General features: G+C 37.2%; 3 protein-coding genes across 5 annotated transcripts in view; 2 read left to right on the forward strand and 1 right to left on the reverse strand.

Moving 5' to 3' along the window:
* Positions 1-13,315: 13,315 nt before the first annotated feature.
* LOC149947293 (uncharacterized) lies at positions 13,316-17,258 on the forward strand. The gene is made up of 9 exons (XM_090173061.1): positions 13,316-13,520; positions 13,592-13,663; positions 13,733-13,840; positions 13,907-13,981; positions 14,047-14,221; positions 14,275-14,471; positions 14,535-14,594; positions 14,710-14,859; positions 14,921-17,258. Exons 1-9 carry the CDS (start codon positions 13,398-13,400, stop codon positions 17,120-17,122), a joined length of 3,162 nt encoding a protein of 1,053 aa, XP_090029187.1. The 5' UTR covers positions 13,316-13,397; the 3' UTR covers positions 17,123-17,258.
* Positions 17,259-17,471: 213 nt separating this feature from the next.
* On the forward strand, positions 17,472-20,501 carry LOC149947294 (uncharacterized). Of its 2 annotated transcripts, none has more exons than XM_090171369.1 (6): positions 17,472-17,560; positions 17,628-18,203; positions 18,261-18,561; positions 18,716-18,878; positions 18,942-19,161; positions 19,775-20,501. In XM_090171369.1, the coding sequence occupies exons 2-6, from the start codon at positions 17,756-17,758 to the stop codon at positions 20,149-20,151; spliced, it is 1,509 nt and encodes a 502-aa protein (XP_090027495.1). In that variant the 5' UTR covers positions 17,472-17,560; positions 17,628-17,755; the 3' UTR covers positions 20,152-20,501. The 2 variants fall into 2 exon arrangements, with proteins under 2 accessions (XP_090027495.1, XP_090027496.1); XM_090171370.1 differs by having other exon boundaries at positions 17,501-17,560; positions 17,655-18,203.
* gol (ring finger protein goliath) overlaps positions 20,268-23,066 on the reverse strand; it is a 45,510-nt gene continuing 42,711 nt past the window's right edge. For both annotated transcript variants that reach the window (XM_090171368.1, XM_090171367.1), the window contains exon 6: positions 20,268-22,827. In XM_090171368.1, coding sequence (XP_090027494.1) covers positions 22,039-22,827 — 789 coding nt within the window. In that variant the 3' untranslated portion in view covers positions 20,268-22,038. The remainder of the gene's footprint in view (positions 22,828-23,066) is intronic.

Below are 23,066 nucleotides of genomic sequence, written 5' to 3' on the forward strand. Positions count from 1 at the left end.
TGTTTGAGCTATTCACAGCAACCTGCAACGCCGGTATCGCAACCAAAATATATCCACGGTCACACAGATATACATATTTACACTTATTTGTTACTTCTAGTCATACTTTGAAAGCATCGAAAATTCCTTCGATCAGTGTCACTTTTATTTTTTACTTCTGATCACACTTATTTGTTACTACTAGTCAGCCGTTGAGTGTCACACTTATTTCTTCTATTAACTTATTAGTTACTTCTGAACACCCTTATTTGTTACTTCTGGTCATACGCCGAAGACTAGGCTCGATCAGTGTCATACTTAATTGTTACTTCTGCTCATACGATGAAAGCGCGGCCCACTCTGAACGGCCTTGAAAATCGCCAGAGGGCGCGTAGACCTCTATAAACACGCGTATTTACAATGTTGGAAATTGCGGGGGTCCGTATACGCTACCCAAAAAACCTTACTTAGAATTAAATTTAAGGAACGTATTTGCAATTCTAGGTTAAATGTAAACCACAGCTATTCAAAAATATAACTTTCATGAAAATCGGACTTAAATTAAGGAACGTTATGTCGACTTTCAGGCGGAAATATAAAACCACGAACATTGGGGTCCCCGAAAACTATACTTAAATTTAATATTTACTGATATAACCGAAGTTGAGGTTCAACTGAATCCTAACCTATCCAACAATATTTTTTTTAACGTTATCGGACTTAATTTTAAAGAAAATATCTACCACATAAAGGAAATCACCGAAAATAGTAAGTTGGGCAAATGCTAAACTTCTTGGGCTCCGATTTGAAAACTTTATGAAAGGCTATCAATGGCGATGTCTGTACATTCGAACGAGTTATCATTGACTCTCCTAGCCCTTACCGTTGAAGAGGTATGCGTGACACGGCGGCATCGGCGGCATCGGCGGCATCGGCAACGGCTACACTGTACGTGAGACTAATACACACAAATCCTTAGGATTGTGTGTAAAAACCATGAAACTGGAGAAGATCACACGGTATAAATTTATTATTTGGAGACGTTTCGAGCCGTGGCCCTTTATCAATCCACTTTTTTAAGCCTATTAATATAAATTTAAAAAACACGAGATTTTAAAGCATATGTCGCGTGAGGCGCATGTGATTATCCGACTTTACAAGTGCATTTGAAATTCTGACACTTTCAAAGTGATCAAAGTGCGTGGAACCTAGGAGCAACAAACACAAGGAGAATGCAGCTAGCCTTTAAACACGCTAACGAAGGGTTGTGTACGAATTTCATTGGACGAGCGTTACGAGCCTTTACGCTGAACGTTTTACGGGCGGGGGGGGGGGGGAGACAATTTCCGAATTTTCCCCTTCCGACGGCAGCAGGCGCTAAAGCAAAGAATTATATTCTTTGGCTAAAGCGTCTAGCCAATGAAAAACGTACACAAGAAAATCCACGGCTTTTGACGGGTTGCTTTCTCCTTGTGTGGGGTGTTGTGTTTGTTGCTCCTTGGTGGAACTATCGGTGCTGAAATGGTCACAAAGAGTAAAGTCTGAATAATCGAAATAGTCCAAATTTTGGTGGTTTACGTTTGGTGGGCAGTTTTCGTTAAAGGTCGCTGAATATTCAGAAACACTTCTTTGTAAAATTTAACTAACTGAAAATCCAAATTCCATTGCTTATTTCCATTTCAATTCGAAGTTAGCCTTTTCTCCCTTTGATTGAATAGTCAGGGTAATTTTCTTTTGAAGTGAAGATCCATTTTTTCTGTTTACTCTTCTGATGGCTAACTTTCTGATTTTCGATCCTACCGTTACTCAAAAACGCATCTAATTTTTGGCCGATAATTTCAGCGGATGATTTGTTCGAATTCTTTTTCAGTTCGTTCCATTTTTCTTCAAAAACGGTTTTTTCTAATTTGTCAAAAAAATACATCGATATTAATAAATTCTTCGTACGCGACGTCATTTCTAGAACTGATTCTCTGGTCATAGCCGGCTGTATTAGGGAAGGCCAGGAAATCGTTTTTTCGGAGGGGGTGGCCTAAACAATTTTTTTATGCAGCTCCTGCTGCTAGATGGCGCTTATATGCCTAGTTTTCACAGGCGCGAAATTCAAATGGTATGGAAATACATTAACGGTAGCAGACGGCTAGCCTCTGACCCCACAATATTACTGGGCCAAAAGATGCCATCTAGTGGATAAAGCCGCCAGGAGCGCGGGAAGTTTTGTTAAGAAAAATCGCCTGGATTTCCTGGCCTTCTCTAATACAGCCGGCTATGCTCTGGTGAAATTTGGAAGCGACAGCCGTATAAAAAGGGAAGCGTCAAGTAAGTTGTGCCGAAACTATAATCGACCTAATAAACCATTTACTTACGCAATATTATCGTGTTTTTACTCATATTGTATTATTAATTCACTAGCGTAAGGTGTTTTTAACTTATTTCATATAATATCTTATATAACAAGACGGCCCAGGCCGTAATATTAGTTCCACATCAGCAGAGAGGGTAAAGTCGCTTCGCTACTGAGAGGCGTCTCTTCTTATTCCCGCAATGTTAAAATTTCGTTACCAGTTTTTGACGCACGCGCGAATAGAAGAAATTACAAATGAAGTTCAGGATCCCACTACCAGGGTACTACAGGGTGTCGTTAGTTAAATGTTTTTAGAAGATTTTTGTTACATCCGCAATATGGCACCGATTATTTTCTTATTTCTGAATTCTGATACTAAAAATTTTTTTAATAAAATGTGAAATGGTTGTTTCATGTGAATTTATGACGCAAGTAAGTACAATATAATTATTTTTAAATATTATATTTGAATATTGAAGTGTCAATTCTGTTTAACAGCCTAAAATAATGGGAAACATAAATAGCCAAGGCCTAACAACAATAACAATAGAAATTAATATATACATAGTTTGCACCGAAGGGAGGGGCCTATAGTCTCCAAGGAAACTGGGAGGGCAATCAAAAATTCAAACCATTTCGCGCGTAGCTACTAAATAGGTAGCCATTTTGTTGGTAATCTCGTCAAAGCTACAAAACGTATTAGATTTACGCTTTAAAATTTTAAATGGGCCCTAAACAAAGCCAGATAAGATTCTAAGGCCGGGTTATTTAAATAAAATATCAAATTACGACAGAAATATCTACGAAAAGAAGTTAACAAAGCTTATCAAAGTTAGGCCTTTGCGGTCATCCTTTTTACAATTACCTTCGCTATCGAATAAAATAAACAATTTTCGCTCTTCCTTGGTAATTGAACTACTCGAACAATTTTTAACCAGGCAGAAAGCGGTCTAAAGTTTAAAAAATCGTACAGTAAAAAACCGGTTTCTAAATCTTGAACCGTTGAATTTGTTCCAAGTTACTGAACGTACCCAATGAATCGCGCGCTAGGACTTCCGGATACTCTTGCAGCGCCATCAAACGTTCGGATCCTATGGGCATTTTCGCGGCTAAAAAATAAATACGGATTTTTGAACGAGAGACGCCTCTCAGTAGCAAAGCGACTTTACCCTCTCTGACATCAGTGTATTCGAGTGGGCAAACCCACACACCCTTAGTAGACACAGGTAGGCAAACTAATACAAAAACTGTTGAGGCTACGTGATTTCTTATCGTTTGATATATAAATTGCCATCCTAAGTTAAAGAGTGGGTGCCGCCCACCCTCAGGATACCCGGGTGGGCAAACCAATTTAAAAGCTGCTGAGGCCATGCGATTTCCTATCGTTTGATATATAATTTACCATCCTATGTTAAAGAGTGGCCACCACCCACCCTCAGGATACGCGGGTGGGCAAACCAATACAAAAGCTGTTCAGGCCATGTGATTTTATATTATCTCGGTGATTAAATTAGCTTTTTCTTAGAGTAGATTATTAACAACTGCATAAATCATATTATTGCAAGAATGTATTTATGTACTAAGAATATGGCAAGACGGAGATTCTGTCCCCATGGTCGCATACTTTGCAGCTTAAGGGCCTGTTGCCAAAGCCCTAGCCAAAGTGCTAGCCCATTGAATTTAACATGTTTGATTCTAGCAAAGTAGACTTTTGCAACACGCCCTAAGTTCGACTGCTTTGGATTTTTTGGTCTCACTCTTTCAAGTAGACGCGAGCGTAGACGATTCCAATCTTTTACTTTTATTGTTCTATGAGACCAAATTGTTTTTTTCGATCACTCTCCCTTTAAGGGGGTTGGTCGGAGGGGGCGGAAATTAACGGCACTGCGTGCGCGTCAAAAAGCTCTATCGAATGAGACCAACTTGTTTTTTTCGGTCACTTTCCCTTTAAGGGGGTTGTTAATAGGGGCGGAAATTAACGGCACTGCGTGCGCGTCAAAGAGTTCTATCGAATGAGACCAAATCTCTGGACCAACTATACAAACTATACAAGTTCGCCAAGAAGGCGATAATATTATTTTGTGCCACACATAAACGACTTCGATAAGACAGTGCCACACTTATTTATTACTTCTGACCATACACGGTTTCGATCAGGGGCTGGCGCTAGGATTTTCGGGCCCCAGGTAATTTTTACTCCAAAATTCGGTTTTTTGGAAATATCAGAGAATTTTAGTTAGGCACCCGTTAATAATAATAATAATAATCAGCTAGGCTAATACCCAAGGCACCACCTTAGGCCTAAGTCATCATGCGACTTTTGAAGCCATTAACTCAGGTGGCCGGGTTACAATTCGTAGGAGGGTGGTGGCCCGAGGTACTTTTGCCCCGCTTACCCCCCCCCCCCCCCTAACGCCGGCCCTGGTTTAGATAAGAAAGTGCCACACTTACTTATTACTTCTGACCACACACGGTTTCGAAAAGGGGGTCGAAATTGTGCCCCCGGTTTACCTGACAGACCTGAAACTGGCCATCGGGAAACGTTGTGTAGCCCCACACTGTAATTCAAACTTCCCGTCACGCCCATGTGAAATTCCACTGGGTTGGGGGCGGGGGGAGGCCAAGTTTGAGGTTAACTTGACCCTAAAACGCCGTAAATATACGTAAAATAACTCGGAAAAAGGAACGATAATTGCGACAACTTAACTAGACAAATACCCCCGCGTTGCTAAAAACGACTAGAAGTTCATCGGTATTAGAGATAACGCGGCCAGCGGCTATCTAGGTTCGAGTCCCGGCGCCGCCAATAAAATAATTTATAAAATTTATTTTCGCAGCTCTATCTACCGTGCCGTCGCTTTTCCACAACAAACAAACCACTACAACACTTAACGACAATTCATCCATAGCAATAGTCCCACTTCGATATATATATATCTCGATGTGGAACTAAAAAAGGAATATGAAATACAGGAAAATAAGTGAAATTCCAATAATAAAATATTTCAATTTCAATTTTTTATTAATTAGTAGTATATAATTACATAGGGGGCCAAGTCAACATGCGAATTTTTGGCCCCTCGCAAAACAATTGTATATAATGTATATAAAAAATTTAGAAAAAAAAACAACAACAACTACAAAAATGAAATAGACTAGAAAAGTAGAACATAGAACATTACAGTATAAAGTTATTTTTCTAGTAGATATTTCTTAATAACACTTTTGAATTTAGCAGGCTGCAGCCATTTTACAATTTTTTATGAGCTTATACAGGGAGTTGAACAATCTGACACCATAATAGAAAACATAATTAATTTTATTGGAGGTTTTACACTGAGGCCGGAGAATAATACTTTCAGCTCTTGTTTGATAACGTTTTATAAATGGAGTAAGCTCAAAGATGCAGATGCTACTATTATTATTAATCATTTTGAGTCATTGGTAATTGTAAGATTTAAAAACATTTAAAATATAGCTCGTCTTAAATAATGGCTCTGTGTGCGCTCTCCAGTTAACCTGATGTATTTTGCGGATTACGCGTTTTTGCAGGAGAAACACTCTATTTAAGTTGGGTTGTATTGCCCGAAAGGGTTATACCATAGACCATATCCGAATTAAAGAAACAATAGTAAAGCTCAAGTAGTACATTCTTGGGGAAATGCATTCGACAGTGACTTATTAAATAGCAGGCTCTTGATAGGTTTTTGCATAGCTCGTTCACGTGGTATGTAAAATTCAGACGGTCGTCTAACCAAACGCCTAAATATTTCTTTTAATTTCAGTTTCGGTCACTTTCCGCAATTAGAATCTTACATTTTGCATTATCGATGTGTTTATTTACATTGGCAAAGATTATATATTCGGTTTTAGCTTTGTTTAGTTTCAGCCCGTTATCCGAAAGCCAGTCGTTAATTAAGTTAAGGTAATAGTTTGCATTATTAATTAGATAATCCAGATTTAAATGTTCGAGTAATAAAATTGCGTCATCGGCGTATAAAAAGAGTAGGTCGTTCGGTAGTACATTTACAAGGTCATTTATAAACCAATTAGAAAGCAGTGGCGACAAGATTGATCCCTGCGGCAGCCCAACTTTGATTTCCTTAAACGAAGACATAAGCCCCTCAACCTTAGTACAGCGTAAGCGGTCAGTGAGATAACCACGCATCCAGTCTGGAGCCCGCCCTCGAATACCCATGTACTCCAATTTTTTCAATAATCGTTTTAGCGATACACTATCAAATGCTTTCTGTAAGTCTAAGAATAAACCCAGACTATATTTACTCTGATCAAGGGCATTCACGATACGTTTATACACGTTTCGTAAAGCTAGTTCCGTTCCCCTACCGGTCCTAAATCCAAATTGACAATCACTCACGAGGAGTGTACCCGAGGTGTAAATCACAGATTTTGATGAAACTCGGGGGGTATGTAGACCTTGGGGTAACATGAATTTTCACCAAGTGAAAAGTTACGCTGGGCTTCCGTTTTGCTATGGCAACCGAAAATGTTTTTGACAACATAAAATGAAAAAACCTACATTTAAAAAAACATGGGATTTTCTCGGTTTCACAGGGGGGCTACTTGATGAATTTCAGTATATATCACCCAAAATTTTTCAAATTTAGCATTTTAGTTGAAATTTAAATTTTTATTTTTTTTTGGGTTTTCAAAAATTTTCACAGGGTACCCCCCCCCCCCCCCCTGTGAAACCGAGAAAATCTCATGCTTTTTTAAATGTAGATTTTTTCATTTTATGTTGTCTCTTCTCCAAGGTTTAAGAAAGACACTTTTTTCTTAAAGGATAATTTTTTATTCATGTTCTAGCTCGGACGAAGTTGCTCGGTTCTCTATCCTCTGTTACAAAATTATTTCTTTAAAGGGAGTATAACCCCTCTTGTTTGGTAGGGTGCGCGGTGCGCTTAGACCAAAGACTATATATACGCTTCGCTTTCTAGACAGGCGTGTTCATAGGAAAAACCTGTTAACACCTCTGTAGCACTGTAAAAGCTGGGGTAATATTTTGACCCGCGACTAGAGGCGCCACTAGTAACACAGCTCAAGCTAGGGGCAAATTTTGACCAGCGTCGAGATGGAGCCACAATCGGTATGCAAGTTGAGCCATAGAACACGCCTGTCTAGTAAGCGAAGCGTATATATAGTCTTTGGCTTAGACAATACAGACTAGCTTCCACAAGCCTTTCTAGCGGGGGGGGGGGGGGCAAGGAAGTAGGAAGGCTCGTAGAAGCTAGTCGGTCGCACACCCTACCAAACAAGAGGGGTTATACTCCCTTTAAGGCTTTAAGAAACCTCGGTTTGAGGAGGGGACAGACCCCCTACCGGCGCTTGTTTCCGTTCCGAAGTTCTCGTTAGCACAATAGCGCACTTAGGCCCGATGCTCTCTTCATTGATACAATCCCCGGCAAAACTTTCCCCAGCCACATTAGGCTTTTACATTGATTCCGCTGCTTCTTATATACAGGGATTATTTCTTGACAACGAGCATCGGGACCATCGTGCTTTTACATAATAATATAGAAAATAATAATAGTTCTTTTTATAAAATAACCTTTTTTTTTATAGTTTTATAAAATAACCTTGGCCATCTTGTTGAAATGTTGCCTCCCCGCTTCAGCTGTGGATCCGTTTTCTCTCCTACTAAAGAGTTTATGAACTCTTTGTTAGGGATTGGCTGAACTATTCCAGGGCAACATTTCAACAAGTTGGGCAAGCGTAAAGACATTTTATAAAATCAACTATTGTAACCCCTTCACCCCCACGGGCGAAATGCATGTTCGAAACTGAGTGTAGCGGTCCTCCGGTATTTGCATCCCTATGGTAAAATTTTAGCGGCCCTGGGCGACCGCCCGGCTCGCCCCCCTAAGCACGGCCCTGAGTTCGTGGATTTCGTACTAGGGTAAGAAGAGTAGCCCTATGACGTCTCTGTGGTGGTGGCGAGTAGTTCGAGTCGGGGCAAAAAAAGTTTTCGGAAAAAGGCTTCCTGTGGTCATTTATTATCTCTTTTGTTAAATATGTAAAAAAGGTCCTTCTTTTACAGTTTATGAGTAGGATTTTGCAACCAGTAATTTTTAATGTGAACAAGGAAAACGACACCTTGGGAAATTTAGATATCTCCAATTTACAAACCATATTTTTAGGAATAGAAAATGTAGACGTTGGATTCGTGTTCAAAGAACAATTAGAAAATAGTAAACTATCAAAAACCAAAAAAGAAGAAATTTTACAAAGGCGTTTCAATTACTGAAAGGAAATTTGTATCGAAATGCAATCGCGACTACCAAGTAAAGATCATATTATTCGAAAATTAGAGTGCATCTCGCCACAAACTATCTTAATTAAAGGACCAAGGTGCGTGGGAAATTTGCCCACGCAGTATTTCGATTGTTCATCCAGCGATCTGGTAGTTCAAATAAGAACTATAAACGCTCTTGTTTGGAAAAACAAGACCAAAGCCAACGAATTTTGGAAAGAAGTTCTCGCTTTCCAAGATGCGTCGAGAGATTTTTTGTTGAAAGATATCGCTAACGGAGCTCTTATGTTTACCACTATCTAATGCTCATGTGGAGCGAGTTTTTTCCCATGTTAGTTTAACTAAAACTAATTTAAGAAATAAAATGCGGCCAGATATGCTTCGAAGCATACTGTACATAAAATTTGGTTTGTTACGTTTAAACTTAAAATCATCTCAGTTTGTACCTCCCGCTGAGTTGTTGTACTCCATCAATAGCGATGAGTAAATCTTTAACCTCAATAAAAGTGCTTTTAAAAATAGTATTTTTTCCTTATTTTTTTGACGGAAATTGGGCTTGTTTTAGAAAAAATATTTATTTTGGGCGGGAAATTGGGCGGTTTGTATATATTTTTTGGGCGGGTCATGAAATTTTTATCTGGTAACCCTGAAGAAGGAACATTTGAAGATAGTCCCGTTTCATTTGGCGATGCGCTTTTAAAACATTAAGGGCTGGTTTTCACTAGAAAAAAACCGCCGCAACGGTGACCGTTAACTTTTTAAATCTCCGTTAGGCCTAATACGCTGGCCGTCGGAGCGTCTTTGCCCAAGTTAAAATTAGTCTTGAGCATAGGCGTGCGCACGATAGGGCCAGGGTGGGCCATGGCCCGACCTGAAAAAGGAAAGGGCGCAAAAAATCTGGGAAAAAAGGGCGCAAGCCCTAACATTGTAGGTGCCCAAAATTTCCTAAAATCCACAAAAATTAGATTCTAAACTAGAACAAGAGAAAATCGATAAAAATATAAGAATGTAAAATACAAGTAAAAAAGTATAGTTATCGGTAACATGCTAAAAAATAATAATTGTTATTTGGTGATATTAGGTGTTTTTTTTTTCGCCTGTTCTGGGTTTTTTGAGCAGGTTCAAAAGTGTAGCCATATGACGTCATTTTACTCCAATTCTATCTTGACGAAAAAAACGAGTTGGAGTAAGAAGGGAGTAGTTAGAGGTTAAAGGTTATATATTTGTTTTGTTTTTAAGATGGCGACCGGTGGTGAGATCATCAATATAGGACTAATTTTTCTTATTTATTTAATAATAATAATAATCAGCTAGGCTAATACCCAAGACACCACCTTAGGTCTAAGTCATCAACCAACTTTTAAAGTCATTAAATAGCATTTAACAATTGGATATTCGTTATTAAAAGCTTGCCACATGTGAAGATGTTTTCGTGAAACGAAATTTAAGCGGACGAATTTTCTATATAAGCTAGATTACTCGCTCTACACCTCCTTTCGAGGAGGAGTAAAAAGTGTAACGTTTGAGCTCTGGAACAAGCGAACAAAATTCGGGACAGGGTAAATCTTACCCCGAGAACAGGCGAATAAATCGTTTTGGGATAAAAAGTTTACACTTTTTGTCCTGGGACAGGCGGAAAAAAAACCACCTATTCTAGATTCACTTCCAGGCATTTTCGGACACGTATTTTATATTTTAATAAACTGTTTGTGAAAATGGCGACTGACGGACACTGTCGCGAAATTAGTCGTTTGGAGCTAGGATACGTTTTTTTGGGACTCTGTAGGCACGGTCACACGACTGCCGAAAGCGATTCGATAGTACATTTTAAACTAGCTGCTACCGAGTGGCGCTATTTCGAAAAAAAATTGACGTCACTGTGAAGAAAGGATGTAGTAGAACATTTTCCTAATGTCATACTTAGGGGTATTATGTTACTTATGATAGAACCAACAGTATGTTTTTGTGCCATATTCGGTTGAATCAAATCGTTTTTTGAAATAAATTCTAATATTTTTTCAGCAAAATCTCACTTAATTTCTTCGTTGGTGCCACACAAAGATATAAATGTTTCTATAAACATAATTGAACAAAAAATTGAAATTTTGAAATTTGAATGTTTATCTTACGTCACAGGACAGAGCTTTATTAGTATAATCTTGGAGTAGAAATGGCTCATCTGGGTGACCTCGCACAGAAATTTTTTCAAACATCTTCTTGGTCGAGACCCCCTTGGGCCAGGGGTACGTCTAGTTTGTCATTTAAAAAAAAAGATTTTTCTGAGTCAGAAATATTCTAAGCGTAAGATTCGAAACACACTCGTTTCTTTTACTAAGAATTCTTTGCCGCATAAAATTCATCTAAAAAGTCAAAACAAAAACGCACGTGTTTCTGTTAGTCCTTGGCTCTAGAGCAGCGGTTCCCAATTTTCTTTTGCTATGGAACCCTAAATTGTCCACCTAATTCTGGCGGAACACCTTTTGGGAACCGCTGCTCTAGAGGACAATTTTAAATGAGTAGCTACTAAATTAACTGTTAGCATTAATCCATACTTATCCTGGCGTATCGCGTATGGTAAGATCACTCTGACCATGAATATATCTAGCTATGAATATCCAACCCTACGATATAGCCCTTCTATCATGTCGATTTGATTTGGGTGGCAACTTTCGAGACCGGTGAGGCGTTTTCAGCCAATCAGGAGACTGAAGGAAATGACGGCATGCTCCTCACTCGGTCGGAGCAGATGTGATTGATCACGTGACTAGATAAGCCCAACCCAAATTTGAGCGGGAGGTTAGAGAGGCTATTGCTATTGTATATTCATAGCTAGATATATTCATGCTCTGACGGCTTTGGCCCCGCTGCGCGCGCTCCATTCCCACGTTGTAGTTTGTTAATTTAAAATAGTGACGTCAAAAAAACCGTCAGCCGCGATAAGCATTCCAAGTAGAGGTATGGATTCCGGCTGTTAAATATTAAAAATCAATGACCAATAATAACAAAATATTACTCACCATTCACCATTCTTTCGTATTCCCACTGTTTTACACGTTTAATATAATAGTTCTTTTTATAAAGTAAAGTTACCTTATTGTTTAAATGTTGCTCTTACGCAAGGAGAACCCGTCAAAAGTCGTGCATTTTCTTGTACATTTTTCATTGGTTAGACGCTTTAGGTCCTGCTGCCGTCGGAAAGGGGAAAATTCGGAAATTGTCTTCTCCCCGCCCGTAAAACGTTCATCGTAAAGGTTCGTTCAATGAAATTTGTACACAAAATTGCCTTATCGTGTTTAAAGGCTAGCTGTGTTCTCCTTGTGTTTGTTACTGCTAGCTCTTACAGACACGAGGAATATGTGTTTTTCTAGCGCGCGTGTTAAGCGCTCGCGTGAAAAATATACCAATAAAGCTGGGTCTTGTGACTTAAGAGCAACATATTGACAAGTTGGGCAAGACCAACGGGGTCTCGATCGAGAAACGGTTTGAAAATTTTTTTGGATTGCCTCCAAAATCCGTCTGTTGCTGACGTCACCCAGATGAGATCCCATTGATTTTCAATAGGATCTCATCTCAGTGACATCACAATGTTCGTTAGCAACGAAGTTACCAACCTTAGCCCTTAGCAACCACAGCGTATAGAGGCAACCTTTTATAGCCTAAAATTTACTAACCTTGGGGCAAGACCACTTTTTATAAAATCAACTATTTCTATCTATTTCGGGATCGTCGTATAGTGTAACATCATATCAGCAGCACAGACTACACATCGCCATTTTGATTTCTGTCGGCAAGGTACCTCTTTGGCTCCGAATGGTCAAAAACCAATGGTTCTATTTCCGGTCAGAAGTAGTGTGTAGTCTCTCAGAGTTAAAAATTTCTGAGCTTCTCAGTTAGAATTCTGACGTACATTCTAAGGGTTTTCTGACTCTTTAGATCAGAATCAGTGGCGTAGCCAGGGGGGCACAGGGGACACCCCCCCGAAACGTAGGGTCGTACGTACAAATATTTTTATTTTTTTCAATGGCGTGCCCCCCCCCCGAAACAAAATCCTGGCTACGCCACTGATCAGAATTAATGGTCAAAAACCAATGATTCTATTTCCGGTCAGAAGAAGTGTGTAGTTTCTCAGATATTTCGGTTTAAAAAGGGAAATTTTCACGATCTATGAGAGCAATATAATTTTCTCTACCTACCATAACCTTGGAGGAGAGAAGTATTTCTCTCTTCCAAGCATAAACAAAACATAAATCTCGGATCCTCCATGCTTACAGAAATTGAAAACTAATTTTCCAATTCCACCAAAAGGTGGCTCCACTTGATGACGTCGGACCAAAAAGAGCATGAAGGGAATTTTACGAAGCCACAGGTGACAGGTGGCGCCCGACTTTTCCACTCCAGAATACATCCATTCTCTCTTCCAAGCCATCACCAAGTCACGGCCAACTTTGATCTCTCGCGCTACAGCAGCCAACCCATTCGTCGAAATTGCGTGAGCAAGGATTTAACCCCTATAAACTGTACTATAACCTGTAGGAGTTTTGATATAGGCTTCAATGCAAAAACCATTAGAAAAATAATATTCCGCTAGGGACGCTGAAACCATACACGTATCTTTTGCTCATAGGTTAACATAGAAATCGCAACGAATGGGTTGGCCGCTGTAGCGCGAACAGTGCGTGATCAAAGTTGGCCGTGACCAGGGTCACTGCGGAGAACGAGTTTTGAACTTTTGAAAGTCGGTGTTTGGGTTTCCAGCGGAATGTCGTTTTTATGCATAAATTAATGTTTATTTTATTGTGAAAAATGGACAAAGAATTTAACAAAATAGTTTCGTATTTTACAAAATTCAGCGATGAAAGTTCTACGAACAACGATTTCATTTACAAAGAAACAGTAAAGTTCGTGGACGAGCTACGTTTTCGAAGGGTAAGTTTTTGAGCCCGTGCACATGAGTCACAATTGGTTCATAACCGTTCATTTGTATTCTTATAAATTAGAAACAAGACGCGGAAAATGAAGCAAAAATTAAGCTTTTATTTGATGAAAAGCATTGCTTGGAAAACAAATTGGTTAGTTTTTGCGTTCTCGATGTTTTGTAATTCGACCGCGTTGCGTATTGCGTTGGTGTCATTTTATAGGATGAAGAAATGAAATCTAAAGTACAACTTACAGAAAATGCCGAGAGAGATGTAAAGCGTTTGAAAGTGAAACATGATAATGATGTTGAAGAGTTGCAAAAAGAGCAGGTTCTGTATTTAGAACTTTAAATTCTTTGACTTAAATCTGTCATAATAGAATAATTATATCTATAGGTTAAAAATAAGTTAACAATAGATAACATGAAACTTGAAATGAAATTGTTAAAAGATCAACTTAAAGAGCTTCAAGTTAAAACAAATTATTTTATTGAATTTTTAAAGTAAGTTTAAAAACACAGTTTACTTTTTGATAGCTGGAAAAGTTGAGTTTTGAGAAGCAAATAAGAAGTATGGAGAGTTGTAACAGTTTGCACATAGACATACAAAATGACGCAATGGAGAGATTTTCCAAATGCAAAAAACTGCAAGATAAAACAATGACCAGTTGTCAACAATATCTAAAAGAAATAACTGACCTAAGAGATATAAGTAAGTCTTAAAAACTTGTTAAAGGTTTTAATTATATCTGTTACCTGTTTAAGTTTCTCAAGCCATACAACAATTAAGAAAAATGAGCACCTTACTGAAACAACAAAAAGAAATTATGTTTTGGATTGAACGAGATAGGAATGATTTGATAAATGAGAATATTTCCTTGAAATCTGATATCCAGGATTATCACTGTAGCAAAATACCAGATGATGAACATTTCTCTAAATTTAAATCTGAACTCTGCGAAGTTAGTTTAATAGGTAGTACAATTATTTGTACATATTATCATTTAAATATTGCATTATTTTAGAAGTCAACTTGTATTGAAAAACTAAAACAAGAACTGGAGGATAAGATTTTAGGGAATGGGGTATGTGGACACCTTTTATTTATCAATATATTCTTTTTGGGGCTGTTTAATGTACAAGTTTATATAGTGGCTATTACCCTTAACAACATAGTATAACTATAATAATAATTTTTAGAAAACTTTACTTGCACTGAATACAATGAGCAAGCAATTAAAAAAACAAGTGGACCTTTACACAGATCTAAAAAAGGCAAATGGTTTGTTAGAAAACAGATTAAACAAAGCCCTGAAAGATGGGAATTCAATAGCTGCTAAGAATCAAATAGTAAGATGTTTTTAGTTTGAGTTTAATTACACAATGTAAATTTTCGTTACTAATATTGTAGAAAAATACTGACAATGTTAAAAAACTCAATAATGAAACACAAACAGAAGCCACCACATCAATAGATTTCAAGAGCAATTCAAATCTAGAGAATAAAGATAAGCTAAAATATGCCACAGTGGAAATATGCAGCTTTGAAAATACCCGTAATAATTGGGCTAACTTTGAGTTGGAAATAGAGGATGAAGAAGAAAGTATCACAAATTCGTTAGGTGTTAATTCTAAAAATGAAAAACAAGTATCTACTATGAGCTTCATAGATTTAACAGAGGACTCTGATGAACCTCAAGGAATTGGCTCAATTGAGGTTGAACATGAAAATGAGGTTTTTATGCCAGTCATTGCATCAGTAAAAATTGAAAAATCCCAAGGGAAAGGTGTTTGTAACGAGTCAGCTGTAGAGGAAAATGGGCAAAACATAAATCATAAGCAGAAAGATTCAAAGGATGATGAAGAGAATATAAAACAGATAATACCTTTGGAATTTGTTCCTGGTAATCATAAACTTGGATATACATCACTGAGGCAAGACGCCAAGCCTTTAATCGGGGAAGAGGCCCAGCCTTTAATCGGGGAAGAGGCCCAGCCTTTAATCGGGGAAGAGGCCCAGCCTTTAATCGGGGAAGAGGCCCAGCCTTTCGTCGGAGAAGAGGCCCCGCCTTTCGTCGGGGAAGAGGCCCAGCCTTTCGTCGGGGAAGAGGCCCAGCCTTTCGTCGGGGAAGAGGCCCAGCCTTTCGTCGGGGAAGAGGCCCAGCCTTTCGTCGGGGAAGAGGCCCAGCCTTTCGTCGGGGAAGAGGCCCAGCCTTTCGTCGGGGAAGAGGCCCAGCCTTTCGTCGGGGAAGAGGCCCAGCCTTTCGTCGGGGAAGAGGCCCAGCCTTTCGTCGGGGAAGAAGTTCAGAGAGGGACTTCGCCGAGGCAAGGGACAGGGTCAGAATCTATTGATGTTGAAAATCTGGACATTTCAAAATCATTAAATATATCAAACAATAAAGAGTCAGTTGAAGGAAACTCTGATTGTATTTTAACAGCAGATATTCCAATTTCAAAGACAGATATAGAAAATTTTAAAATCGACTCATGTTTACCGGAGAAAAATTTTGTTACAAAAAATTTAGACCGATCTGGAAATTCCAGCACATTGGCCAATGTAGATTCAATTGTAGATACCACAAAAATTGATTTCACTGTCAAAAACGATGGCAATAACAGTATATTAGGAATTCAAGCTGCTACGTTGATTGCAACCGAGCAACCATACATAAAGATTGCATCTTTTGCGAAAGAAGAAACATTGAATTTCAGTAATATTGTGAATGAGCTAAAACCAAATCAGTCTTGTTTCCAGAACTCACATAAACCAGAACTGCCTAAACCTAATATTAAAAATTCAAATACATCTAGTGGCAGCAGTGCACTGAGGGGCAAGTTTCTGATTCCATTTAGATTCGGAAGAAATATTCAATGCAAAGCACCTGGTATAAGTAGCTGCAGCACTAGTTACAATGTTAGGCAACCAGTCACTGGAGATTTTAGTAAATTTAAAGAAAACCACAACATAGTTGAGGACAAACTTAATACCCAAACCATTTCAGCCAAAAATGTTTGCAAATCTTTAACCAAGCCAACTTTCTTAAACAATCCTGCTATTAAACTAAGCACCGCTACTAATAATCTTAATAGTCCAATATTTTCAACCATTTCAGGTGAAATGTTAAACTATTCTTCGAGTAGCTCAACTATTTCAGACATTCCGGCTATTAAGCGAATCACTGGAACTAATAATATTAGAAGTCGAATTTTTTCCAGATTCCCCACTATCTCAGGTGAAACCTTAAACAAATCTTCAACCAGCCAAACTATACCAAGCAGTCCCACTATTAAACAAATCACTACAGCTGATAACTTAAGTAGTCCAGTTTTTTCAAGGTTCTCAAACATTTCAGGTGAAACCTTAAACAAACCTTCAAGCAACGCAATTATACCAAACAGCCCGGCTATTAAACGAATCACTTTGGCCAATACCCTTAGTAGTCCAATTTTCTCGAAATTCCCAGGAATTTCAGCAGATGCTAATAGAAACCCTAGAAGATTTCCTTTATTTGATCATCGAAGAGCCCTTTCTGAATCACCTGCTAGCAATAGAAGGCTGAACACCCAGGAAATATCCAGAGTTTCTCCTAAAAGAGCTAAATTGGACAAATAGATTCCATAATTTATGGATGAAATTTGTATTTCTCATGTGAGCTGGTTTTTTAACCAATATTTAATGCACATTCATATAGGTTTTGTTTTTAAAGAACTGTAAATTTAGTATATATTTTTTGGGTGTTACTGTTTCTTTAAACAACTCCATATTAAATTCCTATAAATATTTAAGGAAATATAAAATAGTACTTTATCTTCACATTATATAAGTATATGCATAGCTGTATTATTTAACTTGTTATTTTTAGTATTGTCCACGGTCAATTTTCGCGCTAACGCGCAAAGTTGGCCGTTTCTTTTTCGTCAATTAAACCACGGCCAACTTAGATGTACTCGCACCATTCCGATTAACTTAATGCATTGTTTACTTTTTGGTGTTTGGTGTGTTGTTATTGAAACACATCTGTATTTGTCTTTCATTCTAAATAAAAAGAAGGTACTTATTCTTATTTTGTATTTTATTGACGATATAAAGGATTAAATGTTTTCTATTTATTGGAAAGTGGAAACCAATGGCTTTCTCATTCTAGCCCAGGCTAAACGAAACATGTCAGCTGCTAGAACACGGGCTACCCGTACCATCGAAAATTAATTGAAAATTGAAAGTGCCAAATAATTTTTTATCATCCTTATGGCGTGTTTGCAAGACTTACCTAATGAAGTTTTAGAACGAATTTTTGCGTATCTCAGTGGCTCTGCTTTGGGCAGAGCAATGAGAGTATGTCGCATTTGGAGAGACGTTATTGAAAGTCAATTAAGAGTTGAAAATTTGTGGAAGATTTGTTGTATTCGAGAAATTCCAGAAGAAATGCTATTAGATTTAGTTGGAGGGTTTGATTTAGATAAACCTCCAGACATTCACACTGAACTAATAGCTCCTGTCACAGAGTCTGATTCGTGTGAAGAGTTGTGTGATTTTGCACACATACCGATACTCAAAGCTTTTGACTTAAATATTGACTGGAAATACGTGTACAAAATATGGCATTGCTCTGCTAAAATTAAAGGACACGAAAGTGAAATGGTTAAAGCATTTTCAACTTTTGATTCTATTCCTGTTGTCTGTTGTAAAGTTTCAGGTTGGTTAATAATATAAAATCTATCTTAAAATATAATAATTTATTAAAAAAATTCAGGTTCTTATGTAATAACTGGTCATCGTAATGGTAGTGTTTGCGCTTGGGAGTGGCAAACTGGTCAGCTTAAAAGGGTCGTAGCTCAACATTTAAGAATTGTCACAGATTTGGCATTGGTGGATTTATTAAAATCTGGGCCTTACGGTGATAAGTCGTGCCTATGCTATCATCATCATGTGATTTCAATTTCAAAAGACCATACTATTATTGTATCTCCATTGGTTGGGCAAAACAATGAAGAACCTGATTCAAAAAATAGAGTTATATTAGCTCATCATTCTCACGTTTTAGAAAATGTCAAGTGAGTTTGCAAATTAACTTTTAAAGAGCATATAAAAGATGTAGTCTAATTTATAAAACTGGTTTTGGGTCAGTGCTGTTTCTAAAATAGACGTAATTACAAGTAGTGTGATATTTAGATGTATGAAATTTTGTAGCTCATGTTTTTTTTGCAGGGTATTTGGAAATAGTTTTGCTGTAAGTTGTATGGATAACAGTGTCTCAGTGTGGAGAATTATTGTTCCTAATCATCCCTGGGATAAACCTATAGTTCAAAGAGCTTTTTCCATTATTGGACCTCCAGATTTGCTACAATGGATTGGTTTCTGGAAGGACAAGGTGACTTTAAAATTCAAAATCTTTAAATTTTAATACTAATTTGTAACTTGCATTTGCCAACAGGTGATGTGTGTCTGTAGAAACACTTTGCTCAAAGTGTTTTCATTGAAGGAACGTGTAGATTGGGTCTCGGTAAATTGCGCTAGATTAGAACACCCGCCTTATATTGTAGAGCCACAGAGAGGAGGAATTCGTTATAAAACCGGGCGATCCTTGGATTATGAGTATTTAATGTTGAATCAAGCTTTTCTATGCTGGAGCAAAACAATTTTTCTTTTCTCAAGTACTATATTACATTTTTAAATAGGTGTAAAAATGCTTCAATTGTAAGAGGACCCTGGCTTATCGAAACAAATTAACTTTCTAGCATAATTGCAACATCTTTGATTTAATGTTTTCACCACTAAAATCCATATTTTCTTTAGTGCTTAAAAATAGTTAGAGTGGAAAATGGTATAAGATTAAAAATGGGCCTGAAAGTCAGGGAAAGGTCAGGGAATTTTAAGAATTTGTAAAAAGTCAGGGAATTCAATTTTATCTTGACACTTTTTGAAGGTAATTATACTCTAGTTATCTGACAAATTCTATGATTATTATTTAGTTTCTTTATCGCTTTGCTAATTTTTTTAACTTTGTAATAATACTTTAGTACTGAATTGTAGGTTGATTTCAATTTATAAACTTCTGATAAAAGTAAAATATAAAGCTAAAAATTGCCTAATTTTGGTTTTAAATAGTCAGGGAAAATCTCTTAAAATGGTCAGGGAATTTGAATCTGAAATTATTGTGGCAATCCTGTCAAAAATCTGTTACTGAGACTAGAATTTAATTGGTCAAAGCCATGGTACTCTTACACCTTAATTAAGAAAGTACTTTAAATTATCTTTTTATTTCAGTTGATAATCATATGTGGGTGTCTGTGGATGGGCAGTATTACTTTCGTTATGAACTTATGGAGTTTTATCAAAGCAACGTGCAATGCATAGCGTTAAAAGCGGGTATTTTTGCAATGGGACTGGAAAAAGGAGTTGTTGTTGCTTTTAAAATTAATGAGCCTACAGATCTGATCACGTTAGACTTAAGTCAACCGACAGTCTCTGTAAAATTAAGTGAAGCGTCAATAATAGGTGTTGATATTGGTGATGTTAATGGAGAACCAATTATATCAGCCTGCACTTCAGAAAGCGTTTTTGTGATTACTTGGGAATCCTATAAACTTCATCATTTTAGGTACGTTAGAAATTATGATTCTGATTCTGATTCATCCTTTTGAAAACTTACCGCTACTTGAGAAGAGATTTCTTTTACATTATTTATGTATAGTTTGTGTTTAACAAAAAAATCGAACAAAAATATTTTCTATTTTTGTATAGTACATATGCAAAAGCCTTTTGTTAATATATAACTTTATTTAAGTTTATGATAATAAGGTATGGATATAATTGCCAAAATCAACAGATTTGTTTGTTTTCTTGTAAAAAAACCTACAAATACAGCTGTAATTGTCTTTCCTTACATTTTGGCCCAATTTTTGTATTAGATTTCCTTCCTGTAATTGACCAGTTATTTTTTGGTTCTCCCTTTGTTACAGAGTGTTATGTGAATTTTAAATAAATACGAGAAATCATGCAACACGTTTTATTTACATCTTTGACTAGTTACTGTTTAATTTGGGGAGGGCATTCATTTTTACTGTCATAGTTTGGAATATTGCAGAGCAGTTTTGTATTTTTCCTCTATTTTGCTAGAAACATATCTGCAATTACACCTATTAAAATGCACCACTATTGTTTTTAACATAATTCTAAATATTGTAAATTTACATATCTTCTGCATATTTACAGTAACAATGTTTTTACCGCCATAACAAATTTGCACCCTCAACAAGGTTACGATTGACATTTTGCATTGGAAATTTAATTTATAAATGTTTATAAGATACGGTTTTACAATTTTGAGCCACCATTCATACTTCAATTTTATGACATGTTGAAACTCGGTGCTTCAATTTGTTTTAGGAATTTGTACATTTTTCTTTTATTATTATTATACAATCTAAAATTTTTCTCATCTAAGTTACTGACAATTTTTTATTACTTTTCTTAATTTACGTAAAAAAATTTTACTCTCAACTTGAAAAATAACATTCACTTTATCCAAATTATTTGCCTACAATAATTTCACTCTTAGTTGTGAAATTCCCTAAGATATTTGGCAAATACAATTAGGTCTATATATATTTATATTTTTGAAATTATTCAAATTAATTGAATATTTAAAGTAAGGATAAATAGAAGTACACACAGCATAATATGATTGGCACTAAAAATTGTAGTTTTTACAGCTACAATAATTACGTATAATGTTTCTCCCATTAACTGACTAAAGCTTTTTCTGACCTAATCATCACAGTATCAGGAGAATTTTTCAATTTTAACTTTTTCCTAATGATATGTAAATGTTCAATAATCAACAATTTAAAAATTTTCTAATTGGACCCATTTCAGAAATAATATAATTTTCAAATTCAGAAACAACGTTAATAATAAAATGTTACTTTTAGCGCATTTTTGTGATTGTTTTAGCTAAGGCGTGTTTTATTTTAATTTGATGGTAATTTTAGTTTTTTCTTTATTTCAACAATGTAACTTAAAGAAAATAGCAATTGTTAACTTAAAAAAAGAATATAACAAGAGCAGACAGACTAGTCAAAATGACTGATGCACTCTTCAATGTTAATTATAAGCAAATTCTTGCAAAAGTACCGGTTCTTCGCCTTATGCACTTCATTTCAATATCCCTAACAGTAGCTTCAATAAACACATCACAGATTATTTTGGAATAACATTTTGGGTTTATTTATAAATAAAAAAAATATAATAAATAAAAGCAAAAGTTTATAATATTGGGACAATATTATAGACTTATTATAAAGGTCATTGCCATAAGTAATTGGCCATTGAATTAAAAGAAGTGAAGTTTTAAAAGCATTGGTTCCTCAACAATTTTTTTCAGCCTTACGCTTGTACTTATAATACATGATACATGTGACTATTAGAATCTCTTATTGAGCCAAAGAAAGCTCAGAATCAACCAATATCAAACGATTAACCGTAATTCGTAACGATTTAATAATATTGGGAAGGCTTTAAATTCCTTACTACATATGTTGAGCTAATGGCGGTGTTGCTGGTAAACCTAAATCTGAAATTGGTAGACTAAGTTTTTTCCCAATTTGTATTTGATTGGGTGACGTACATGTTGACAAAGTCTCTAAACTTCCTAGCACAGCCGAATTACATGTTGGGTTACTTCCACTACGAAGGTCGTTTCCCGTAAAGTCTATTGCACAGAGGGTGGAGGGGCCCAACCCTGAGAAGTCGCACACCCCATTCAAACTGAAGTTATTATCACCAGACCCTAATCCTTGGGAGCAGGTGACAGTCGGCGCCCCTGGAGGGGCACTGCCCCATCGCCTGTGTTGGTTATGTTGGGTTGGGTGGGCAGGTAGAATGGGTGAGTCTGTCGTGGTCACTATGGCGGGAGGAACGCCCAAAGGAGAAATGAGATTTCCTTCGATGACAGAGATATCGGAGGTCACTGTTTTCGGTGGTGGACTAACTGTAGGAGATTTTCCACTGGTAGAATGTAATATTGGTAAAGGAGACACACTTTTGGATATTTTTTGCGGGGAACAAGTTTGCGACGGGGTGCAGGACAAACGGCGGCTCATTCGCTCATCCTCTTGTCCGTTGCTGCTTCCAATAGAACCATTCCCTGTAACCATCGAAGGGTGTAAATGTGGCTGCGATGGGTGGTGACTAGGTGGAGTATCTGGTAGATTTATATGTAGAGGAACGTGATGAAGTATTTCCACTTCAGCTTGGCCATGATGCAGATGTAGATCATTGTCGTCTAAGTTTAGGACGCTTTCTTGACTTCCCGTAAACTAGAGTGATGAAAAGACAAATTTAAAATGCAGCCGGCGGCAAACGAAACAACGCGACTGACTACACTATGACCTTCATCCGGAGAATTAATTCATATGGAAATTACAAGTAGGCTCTACTGTGAGACGGCCGTTCGAGTCTATCATGGTGCAAGCACTCAACAAGGATACATACAGTCAGTGGCGTAGCCAGGATTTAGCATGTGCCCCGCCCCTTTCACGCCACTGCATACCGTCCT

The sequence above is a fragment of the Leiobunum rupestre genome, chromosome 4 (assembly GCF_980474605.1).
Source record: "Leiobunum rupestre chromosome 4, qqLeiRupe1.1.hap1, whole genome shotgun sequence".
NCBI lineage: Eukaryota > Metazoa > Arthropoda > Arachnida > Opiliones > Sclerosomatidae > Leiobunum > Leiobunum rupestre.

Excerpts from the sequence above, each read along its gene's own strand:
- LOC149947293 (XM_090173061.1), top strand. The coding sequence starts at position 13,398 with ATGGACAAAGAATTTAACAAAATAGTTTCGTATTTTACAAAATTCAGC. Across the intron at positions 13,664-13,732 it reads ATTGCTTGGAAAACAAATTG|GATGAAGAAATGAAATCTAA; the intron begins GTTAGTTTTTGC and ends GTCATTTTATAG. Across the intron at positions 13,841-13,906 it reads AAGAGTTGCAAAAAGAGCAG|GTTAAAAATAAGTTAACAAT; the intron begins GTTCTGTATTTA and ends TTATATCTATAG.
- LOC149947294 (XM_090171369.1), top strand. The coding sequence starts at position 17,756 with ATGGCGTGTTTGCAAGACTTACCTAATGAAGTTTTAGAACGAATTTTT. Across the intron at positions 18,204-18,260 it reads TGTCTGTTGTAAAGTTTCAG|GTTCTTATGTAATAACTGGT; the intron begins GTTGGTTAATAA and ends AAAAAAATTCAG. Across the intron at positions 18,879-18,941 it reads TTGGTTTCTGGAAGGACAAG|GTGATGTGTGTCTGTAGAAA; the intron begins GTGACTTTAAAA and ends ATTTGCCAACAG.